Consider the following 10858-nt stretch of genomic DNA (forward strand, 5'->3'; position numbering starts at 1 on the left):
GATGTGCGTGTCGGAGGCACGGGACGGGGGCTGATTGCGTGAGCGTGTGGCCGGCCCACCGTGCGGTGCACGCTTCCTGCCGTCAGTGCTGTGTGCTGCTGCGGGCGCCCTGTGCCGCGTGGGGACTTGGGCCTGCTGGGCCTGGGGAAGAGCAGGTCGGTGGCACTGGCCGCAAGGGGAGGCTTCTGTGCTCTCCATGGCGCTCGGGCTGGCCTCAGAGGGGGCCCATCCATGGGTGTCTGGGTCAGGGCTGCAGTGGGGCTGCTCTCAAGCAGTGTCACTTGTGTTTAAAGCAACTGGTACCGTTTTTGGCTACTCACTGAAGGTGTAAGGGGAAGAAGTTTATTTTTAAAGATTTTATTTATTTGAGAGAGAGCGTGCACACATGAGTTGGGAGGGGCAGAGAGAGGTACGGGACTCGATCCCAGAACCTCAAGATCGTGACCTGAGCTCAAGGCAGATGCTTAACTGAGCAAGCCAGGTGGCCCTGGAGGGGAAGAAGTCTAAACAGATGTTCAGTGCTGCAGAACCCTGTGTCTCCATAGCATTTTAGTTTATCTGAGCGTATGCACTCACGCACACACGCGCACACACACACACACACACACACACGCATGCATGCACACAGGCAAACAGGCACTTCCTAGAAGGAGAAGGAGCTTTTCTTAATGGGGGAAGGAGGCCAGGGCTCTGAACGACACAGAAGTCTTCCTGGGATCCAACCACAGGCTGTCAGAGCTTGTCACTGCTCGCGTTGTTGCATGTCAGGACAGAGCGGGCGGGCCCCGTGTGGGGTGGCAGGGTGTCCACGCAGGCAGCTGCCAACCAAAGCTCCGTGCATTTTGCTACGTAGAGAAGCACAGTTACTTTCAGGAAGTGAAGTGGTCTCACTCTGAAAATGAGAAGCCGGTCAGGATGAGAGTTGGTGTGTCCGCTTCCCCCCTGCATGCCGGTAAGGCACTTGTGGGAGAGGCCTTGAGACGCATTTTGAGTTTTGGCTTCTGTGTGAAGTGGTGTTTCACTGTGCGAATGTGTGCTGCTGGTTTGCAGACGTAGGTGTTTTCCGATCGGAAGCCGGCGAGCGTCAGGAAGTCTTTCAGCTTTCAGTGCAAAGTGTTACTTGAGAACCTGGTCCTTCCTTGTTAGGAATTTCACTGAGAGTTGATGCTGTGTTGACTGGCACCTCCTCGGTCAGCCTGAGGTATAAACTATTTAGGTACAAATAAATTCTTTTGCGTCAGGCACTTTACCATTTACGTTTATGTGGTAAATGGTAAAAATGAAGCTTCATGCCTTCATTTCATATTGTGAAGTTACCCAAAGGAAATCACCCTAGAAATCTGGAAACATTTTTTTTCTCAAAAAAAGAACATGGTATTTTCATAGTCCAGATTCCACGTGTGAATTGTAGTGTCAATAATTACTTGGGTTGTCATAAGTAGTTAGTTTTTCCTGTCTGTTCCTAATAAAATTCTTAAATTTTTAGATGAGGCGAGCTTAGATGAGTTCCTCTGACTCGTGCATGAGGTCTGTCACAGCGCTGGTGGCAGTCGCTGTGGGAGCGCTGCCCTCGGCGCCTGCGAGTACCGTGGCTGGAGGAGAGGAGAGCAGGCCAGAGGCACACAGAAGCAAAAAGAAGGGCCTGGCAGTGGGCCCTGTGCGGGTGCTCGGGGACAAGGTGGGATTTGAAGCTGGCTCTGCCATGAACCGAGGCGCGGGTCTTGGCCCGTAGTCCCCCCGCCCCACCCGGTGACCGAGCTCCAGAGTTGCACCAGCCTGAACTCAGTCACGGACGAGGCACAGACTGGGCGTGGGCAGCAGGGTGAGGCCGGCCGCTTGGAAGGGAAAGCGGGCCTGTCCCCCGCACTTCAGGTGTGCCTCCGAGGCCAGAGAGGCCGCGTTGCCGAGGGTGTAGCCACCGAGGACTCGTGTTTATATCCCAAAGAAGAGAAGAAATGTCGCGTTGTCCTAAGCTTGCTTCATTCAGCACAGCAGGCGGGCAGACCCAGCCCGCGCTGCCCGAGGGGCCGTCCCCGCCGGCTGGGCGGGCTCCCGGCTGACCGCTCCTCTTCCGGGGTCTGTGTGCACAGCCAGTGTAGTTTGCACACTTGACACGGTGTCGTTCTTTGTAAAGCACCGGAAGTGACTTTGGGGAAGGTGGCTGCTTTCCTAGCGCTCTCCTGGTCGTGTTAACTGGTAGACATTCTGTGGTTACTAAAATGAAGAGTATTTGATGTTTCAGCCATGTGTTTCCATTGTAGATCTTTGACACGTGCTTTAAAATGAAATCGTCTCATAGGTCAACACTCCAGGGGTCCTGTGTTACCATCAGTTTTTTCCTGGCTGTCCGACTTCACTAGACAGAAGCGCAGACACTGAAGCATGGGGTCCTGTGCTGTCCCCGGGCAGTGTGTCCTGGGGTGAGCAGGGGTCCTGCCTCAGCTGCCGGGTGCCCTGCCCTTTGCAGAGGCTGGAGCCTGCACCGTGCCCCAGACACACGAGCCGAGCTGGCTGCGTCCCCAGGATACTTGGGAAACACGAGGCTCTCAAGAGGGGTTTTCACTGAGAGATCACACAGGTCTCCTCCTTTGACCTGCCCCTCCCAGATCCTCGGATCCTAAACCCCAAGGCCTCAGGGAAAACTCAGAGCCGTGTGTCCTCCTCAGGGCAGGCGAGAGGACCAGGCATGAGATACCTCTGTCCAGATGTTGCTTTTCAGACGAATAAGGTTCTCTTCACTCGACGGATCGTTTCTTTCTGTCTGTCTTCTTCACGAACTAACTTGGTTTTCGCTGTAGACAGTAGTGGCCTCTGGAATGGTTGCGTTTAGCTCCTGAAGATTTCATTTGTGATGTCACTTAGGAATCAGCTTCTCAGTACGAAATGTGACCACACTGTGCTGGCAGCCGCCACCGGCGAAGCTGTGCCTCCCGACCGGCTAGATGTAGGAAAGCTTCACCTCCCCCCAGTGGTAATTGCGGAGTCCCGCTGCCAGACAGCAGTTTTCCTCTTGTCCGATGAGTATTTTAAAAAGTTCTGTGAGGGCCCCTCAGAGAATCGCCTGGCAGGAAGGCATGCGGACAGGAAGCAACTCTCCAAGAGGGTCTGCCACCAGGCCTCACAAAGAAGGTTGAGAGAAGATTGAGTGGCTCATGTGGCCGGATGAACACCAGGCTGGAGGTTACACATGCTACTCGTGGGGGTGACCATTTTGGGATAGATACTCTGGATAAGACAAGAAAAATTGCTAGGGAGATAGAATTTTCTTCAGTGATCCAGGTATCAGCCTGGACTCGAATTTTGTCTTAAAGCTTATGTGTAAATATGTTGGGTGTTCTTTTTTTCTTTTTTTTTAAGCACGTACATGATATTAAAACGTTTCTCTGTTCTCTTCCTCTAGAGTTTACAGATGCTTCCCCAGCAACGGAAAGCCATAGCTAAGTTCAAGGAACCAGCTCATGCGTTAGCATTTCAGCAGAAATTCCACAGGTACCGGTGTATTCCGTGGTTAGGGTGCTTTGGGAGGGGGCGGGAGAGCCTCTCTGCCAAAGCGGCTGTGGTCTCGCACGCGTGCGTGTGCCCACCGGCTGCTGTACAAATGCACCAGTAGTGTGTAAGGAGCGCACGCGGCTCACACTTCTGTAATGTGGGTCATCACCCCCCTGTTTTTGCATCGATCTTCTCTGTCCATCTGCATTTTTATACCTTTTTCGTTACTCCGGACCCCCCGCTTGACTTCGGTGTTCTTGTCCCTTGGTGAGTTGACTGCTGGTGTGGAGTTCAGTTCATGTTGACTGTGTGTTTGCTTTTCCACAGGCACATGATAGATTTGTCCCACATAAACGTGGCCCTGATTGTTGAGTGATTTCTAGCAGGAGACGCTGACCTGACACTGTACGCGCTGTGGATTTCTTCACGGAAGCTGCAGCGCAGAATCCCCGCGAGCGTAGGCCTCTCCGTCCGCGGTCTTGCGTTAACTGTTGTTTGGAGCGCCGCACGGCCCAGTGTCGATTCCAGCAGAGCTGAACTTGGGGACACGGCGGACTGGGGTTTGCTGTTAGACAGCTTCATGTTCTGTTGTCACCACAGAGAACTATAGTTTTCGTTTGCTTTTGTTTTCCAAGTGCTCACAGTGCATGTAGACATCGTTCTTCGTGATCGTACTGTGTCCTCGGTCACAGTGACTTAGATTCAGGAAGGAACATTAATGTCACAAATTATAAGTAGTTTTTCACAGCAAAGAATACTTGATAATGGTTGCACTTATCTTCAGTGCAGGCTAGACAAGTGTTTTCCCAGCCCAGCGTAACTTGCGCTGTCTTCTCAGAAAGCCCTCAAAAGGCTCTCGGAAAAACGTAGATTAAAATGTGGGTGATTACGACTGACAGTTGCATATCCTGGAAAGCGGGGTATGAGGGTGGTTGGGAATGGTGCCAATCGTGTGGCGGATTCTGCTTCTTGTGAGTACTCCAAAAGCACTGACTGCGTTCCCAGTTCCGGAGGGGACTCCCCACCCCTCTACCCTTCCCAAATCAGGCAGCACACCTGGCAGGCCCCGCCCGCCGCCCCGGGCCCAGGGAAGGTGCCCGTAGTGCCGCCGCCTCGCCGCCCTTCCGGAGCGCCCTGCCGGGCGGGCTGCAGCACGCATCTACCACGCGAGGTGGAGGGACGGCCCGGAGCTTGAACAGACCTGTGTCGCGGTTTTTTCCTCTTTTTAAAAGCAGCCCATAGGGGCATATTTGTGTCCCTGGCTCGGTGACATAGGGCGTTCTTTGGGAACCTGGTTATCATTGCTTTGATTAACTTCTTGTTTTGGAAGGCCTTTTGAGCAGGGCTGCGCCGTCCTTCCGCAGACTAGGAGCAGGTCACCCCTCATGGAGTGTGGTGTGAGGGACTGCCAAGCCCAAAGTGAAATCGCAGTGTGTTCGTATCGCCATGAGCCCTCTTGAGCTCTGGGTAGGTTCTTTAGCTGAGACACTTACTCCCCATAAAGCAGCCTTTAGTAAAATTCATTCTGGGCAAATGTTTAAAAAAGTGCCTTATTGTATTTCTGCTCATGAAGGAGATTCACTGTTGTGGATTTATTCTCATGCGGACCTGACCTCTTTTGAGCAAGTACTAGATACTAGGGCATCCTCTGACTTTGTAGCTGTGTTTTATACCTAAGATTTCACGTCAGGTTTATTAGTAGAATTAGAGGAAATGGTAGCCCGCTGCCACCTGCCGCCTCCGGTGAGCCCAGCGCAGCCCCCTGTAGACCCCAAAGCCCCTGCGGCCGGGCGTCCTCCCACCTCCGCCTTCTGGGGGCTGGGACACAGGCCCTGGGAACCTGTGTTGTTGTGTTTCCCCAGGTGACATTTTCTAGCGTTTTTTCAGTTGAAGTTAGCTGAACTGGAGGGGAGTGTGCAGACCCCGTGAGGCCACAGTGTGGATCTGAAGCGTGTCCTGTGCTGAGAGTCGGCCTGGAAGATGGAGGTGATTGTTGAGGGCTGCTTTGCAGAAGGCGTTGTGCCAGGAAACAGGCACTCGTAGGGTACACTAGAACACCCTCCAGCGGAGGTGCCTGGCCTCGCTGGTCTCCGAAGGCCCGACAGAGCTGTGGAAGGCGGTGTCGCGCGCCGGGCGGCCTTGCTGGTCCAGCGGAGGGTGGCAGAGTCAGGGCTGGGAGCCTGCCCTCAGCCGGCGGGCGCGGGTGGTCCTGTCTGCTTGTCACAGGTAGACACGGATGTGTTGATGTATTGAAAAGCGTAGTTTCTTTGGTCTGGCCCACCGAGAGCCGCATTGAAGTGAAGAGCTTGACGGCCTGGAAGCTCTCCTTGAGAGCTCTGACCACTCCTCCTCGAGGGCCAGTGGGCAGGCTTTCAGCTGATGGACTTACTGTCTCGCCGAGGACCAACTGACGCCGTAAGATGGGAGAGTCTGAGTGTGCTGTAGCCTTGAAACTGAAAAGCTGCACGTTGTCTCTGGAAGGTAGGCACAGAAACATGCATTTTCTAGTTAGTGCTGATGAACTAACCAGTCCTACGTGGGCGGCACTGTTGAAGACAGCCCTTGTGGCTGCTCTAAGGTCTGCTGCTGGCACTGAGTAGGACACGGGTGTCCGGGACGTGTGTGTCCGTGAGTGTGCACACACGCGGAAGCGTCCTCTTGCTGTGATGTTCTTGAAAGCCCTGGGCCAGGTGGTTAGAAGGCTCAGCGCTGCAGCCTCCGCGCGCACAGCCATCGGGAGCGGCCCTCCTCAGGGCCCCCGCCCCGGGCCAGGAGCAGAAGCTTAGTTTCCTTGAGGGGGACTGCGGAAAAGGAAAGAAGCAGAATTAGAAAGTAATGCGATTGCCGTGGTCGCGCACTTTCTGCAGGGCAGTCAGACCACCGTCAGCTGAGCCCTCTTGGAAGATCTGTTGCAACCATTATCTTTGTTCTTTCTTTATCATGCATTTAAGACGAGATGCAGCAGCATTTAGCATACGGTGTAAATACGGACCTTTTACAATTACAATGTTACTGGAAATGCTTTCAATTCAGCAACAATCTTATTAGCTCTTTGTTAGTTCTTTTGTGTTGTCTTATCAAAGTTACATGGATACAGTTCCATAACTGTTGATGTGTTTGTGTGTACATTCGATTTTTATAAAGATGGTAGTAAGTCAATACATTTATCCTGACCTGTGTATTATTTGTTCCCAAATTCAAGAGGCTTAAAGTCAGTAAATACCAGTATATCGCATAAGGTAAACATAATAGGTGATGATGTGGAGCCAAGTTACTTTTTCTTTTTGCATTGTCTTGTTTTGATTTTGTGCTGTAAATACGAGGTCACGTAGCCGCTTACCTGAGCATAACCTTGCATCACCGTGGGTCCGGCCGCTTGCGAAGTCCTTCTGCTGGTACTTTTCTAAAGGAGAAAAAAGAAATGTTGAGGGGTTCCCCCTTTCTGGACAGGCAACATCCCAAGTAGGTGCCTGTACCCTCGCCCCGGGGGGGGGCGGGACTGGAGGTGCTGGGGGGCTTCATAAGAGCTACTTTTCGTTGGGCCGTTCTTCTCTTGATTTGTAACAGTCCTGGATAAACGATTGTTGACGCTTGGTTCTGTAGCATTTCTAAACTGTGACAGAGCTTAGATCCTGCACCCAGGGGTCTTTTCTCAAAGAACATTTTGCTTAATTTGCAAACAGAAGACTTTGTTGCCCGTGGAAGGGGAATGGGAGAGCTGTCCAGGGTGGAGGGAGTGAGGAACGATGGGAAGGGTGGGGGGAGGAGAGTTTTGCAGAATGAAGGAGTTGTAATGAGTATACCATAATGAACTTCGGACACACGGGCTCTTTTAGGAGGAGTCAGCCAGTCAAGTTGGAAGATGGAGGGTGGGCTCGCAGAAGGCTCTCTCTGGGGGATGGGAGGGTGCCCCACCCGTCAGGGAGAGCCACCCTTCCCTGCGTGGGCCTTGAGCTTTTCCTCAGGAGGGGGCCGGACTGGCTCCGGTGGGGTAGAGATGCACGGAGGCAGGGCCTTGCTCAGAGGGTTGGTTTTGAGAACCTATCACTTCCATTCTTTTTTTCTTTCATTTTCTTTTGGCTTGTGATTTTCTGTTTTGTTCTGTTTATTTTGTTGGTTTTTTAAAATTAATTTCTTTGTTATTTAATTGAAGGTAAGCTCACCATGCTGGTAGATCGCTGGACTGACAGGGACCCTGGTGTTGGGTTTTGGTAGAGGCCTGTGTGCCGAGTGCCTGGAGCGCCCTAGAGCCCCCCTCGTCCCGCATAGTTCCCCAGAGAGCCCACGTGCCTGGCCATCAGGACGTGCATCCCCGTCAGCCTGTGCTGCCCGTAGCAGACGGCTTTGGGCTCCCTGGCGGGTGCACTGCCCTTCTTGGGTCATTTTAAATTTTTCCTCCCTCCCTGCTTGGAGGACTGTTCTGGTTTCATATATTCACTGGTAGACCTAATTTTATTTCCTTTAGTCAGGTAGAGTCCCACCCCCTCACCCCCCCACCCACCTTTTTTATTTATTTATTTGGAGTGGGGGGGTGCTTCTGAGAAGTAGCCCTTGGTTCTTTACAAATTTTTAAGTGATATTGTTCTAAAAGGGAATTTCCCGAACGGTGGGAGGGGGCGGGTGATAGAGACGGGGCCAGGAGACAGTTGCCCCCCCCCCCAAGGAAGCTGCAGGAGTTTAGATCATGTAGGGGAAAGTTTAGATATTTTACTGTGTTTAACGAGCATCTCGATTAACCTTTTCAACGATTTTTAAAACTTGTGAATGACATGTTATTTTGGATATTCGTAAATATGAATTCTCCAAAGGCATCTGGCCTTGATTCACTAGTAAATCCTAAGGATTTTGTGTAAGGTTTTTTTTGCAACCTATTTAATTGTCATCATTTAAAACGCCTATGGTTTTGTGTCCTAGAACCAAAGCAAAACTCACTGATTCATATTGGATCCCAGGTATACCTTCTTCTGGTAGCGAATGGTTGGGAAGGATCGTTGGTTTTACACGTTGTAACCTGCCTTTTCTAGAGAATGTTTTTTAAAACTCTTAACTCTCTCTTTTCTGTGCCGTGTTGTGGTAGGAAATCTTTTCATTAAGATGGCCAGGGAGAGCAGGTATCTTTAGTGAGAAGTTGCTTTTCCCTTTTATTTCTAACCAACTAAAATGTAAAAAGATCATGTTGGTGTGTTGCTCTGTTTTATTTAATTTTAAAACAATGTAGAAAAATACAGGGCCTTTAAAAAGAAAAAAATGGAGTTTTATAGTTTTAATACATTGCAGAGTGGACAGATGTACTATTTTAATATATTCTGTATTTAGTGATTAATATACTCTAGAAAGTAGATCCTGACTTTTTTTAGCGTGATTTTCGTTTAAATTAGTTTTCTCCGTAAGGGCACACGTAGTGGAAGCTAATTTTTTAGGGACTGTTTCAGTTTTACGCACCGCAGTGTTGCCTTAGACGGACTAGCTGACGTAGGTGTTGTACTCTCAGCCGAAGGGCAGGGGAGCCTTTGTGTTGATAATCCATCTTTGCTTTTCACAGGCATGGGATCCAGAATCGCTTTTCCTCTGTGAGGATTTTAGCTGTCCATCTTCGTCTTTAATTCCACCCCTTAACTTCCAGGTTCAACCACAGCGAAGCCTGAAATCTTTCCATTCCGAGCTGCTTCTCCGTGTTAAGGCGCCTCGTCCTCTGGGGGCCTCCCCCGTGCTCCCCTCTCCTTCCTGTTCTCTTGCACTTTCCTCCCCTGAGCCTGCCTGCCAGCCACCACTGAGCGCTCCTTTCCCTTCTGGAGAATCCCTTGCTTTGACTTGCTGGTCTCTGATGTCCTCCTCCTCCTCCCCACCTGCCGTTGATGACGGACTTCTTCGTCGGCTGACGGTGCTGCGTTCTTTCTTGCTCCTGTGTCCAGTCCTAACATTCAGACTTCCTTGGGGGGGGCATGAGAATGGAGGGAATCTTTTTGCACTTGTGGGAATTCGATCGCATCTCATCCTTTGCTTTGACAGGTTTGACTCATGGTTTGTTCCCCCAGGTCTCTGTTGGAGAGAATAATGCCTGATTTCTGTTGTTTTGCAGTTTGACTTGTAGGAGTGTGGGGCGCCCCCAGCCGCCCGGCCGTGCCGCAGGCGGGCAGCGTGTGATTAATCACCCCCTTGTTCTCACCCTCTACTTTTGCAGGACCTCTTGTGCGTGAGTTCAGTGTTAGTTGGGGCATGCCTATTTCCCCCTGGAAGTGGCGGCCTGTTTGAGCCTTTGTTACTGCTCTCGCCGTGATCCTTCCTAACCGTAGTGCGCACGTGCGGCCGAGCCGGCGCCTGGCAGCTCCGAGCTGGAGCCGGACGCTGTGTTTATTGGGAGTGCGTTGAGAGTTCAGACACCGCAGATGACCGAGTTGCTTTCCTCTGGGTTGGTCTCCTTCATGTTTTCTACCCAACACTACATTTGCGTTGTGGGAAAGGACGTTGCCTTGCTTTACCCCATTTTTCACTTTGCGCTGATCACTGTGACAGCTTTATCAGGAATCTATGTGAAGAGCAGTAGTGACGTGGTTGGAAGGAAATGTATTGTGTGTGTATCATTTGTGTGACTCCGTCCCGAGGCGTGTCTCGGACTGTACTGTAATTGGAAAGATGTCAATAAAGTACTCTGCAGCTCCTGCTTCTGTCGTGTACCTTCTCTTTGATCTCGCCACTCGGACGCGGTCCGTCCCACATCTTAGCCACGTGGACAGACGGCACTGTGACCACCCCGCAGAGGACCGGGGTGGGGTTTCCCCGGGGAGTGGGGGGCGTCCCAGGCCCCCCAGAGCTGCCCGCTCTGCTGTAGGCATCGGCTTGGAAATGGTCTCTAATTAGTGGACCCCCAGGAAGGTCAGAGCCACCGCTCGTCTTCACCCACGTCTGTGGTCTGCAGAGATCTCAACTGACAGTATTTTCTTTTGTTGGAAGTGGGGGAGTTATATTTTCTTTTTACATTTTTTAAGACATTAAAATAATTGTTACTTTTCAAAGGACATCTGTACACTGAAGCCGGAGAGCAGCGGTCACCCGCAATGTCACACCCGTGCGCTGCCGCTGTGTGTGGCGCCCGGTTTCCATTTGGGAAGTCGCACGGTGCGTGCAGCTGGGCATCCATATTCCGTTTCGTGCATCATCCACGCTTTCTGTGTTGCTACAGATCGCTCCTAAGTTCTGGTCTGTTCTGAAAACAAAGTATTTTGAAAATAACCCGCCACCCCACCCCACCTGTTCACGGAAACCTCTGAGAAGAGACCCAGGTGTTGGCTCACACACCCCTGTGCTGGGACGGCATTTAGGCGGGAGGCGCTTGGTGGCTGCACCTCTCCTCACCTCCTGAAGCCCACCT

At 51.6% G+C, this 10858-nt stretch overlaps 1 protein-coding gene across 8 annotated transcripts in view; it reads left to right on the plus strand.

Moving 5' to 3' along the window:
* RBM33 (RNA binding motif protein 33) overlaps positions 1–10150 on the plus strand; it is a 133238-nt gene extending 123088 nt beyond the window's left edge. For all 8 annotated transcript variants that reach the window (XM_034639915.1, XM_034639899.1, XM_034639907.1 and 5 more), the window contains 2 exons: positions 3401–3489; positions 3817–10150. In XM_034639915.1, the coding sequence (XP_034495806.1) occupies positions 3401–3489; positions 3817–3865 (138 nt within the window). In that variant the 3' untranslated portion in view covers positions 3866–10150. The remainder of the gene's footprint in view (positions 1–3400; positions 3490–3816) is intronic.
* Positions 10151–10858: the final 708 nt, after the last annotated feature.

Source organism: Ailuropoda melanoleuca, chromosome 1 (assembly GCF_002007445.2).
Source record: "Ailuropoda melanoleuca isolate Jingjing chromosome 1, ASM200744v2, whole genome shotgun sequence".
NCBI lineage: Eukaryota > Metazoa > Chordata > Mammalia > Carnivora > Ursidae > Ailuropoda > Ailuropoda melanoleuca.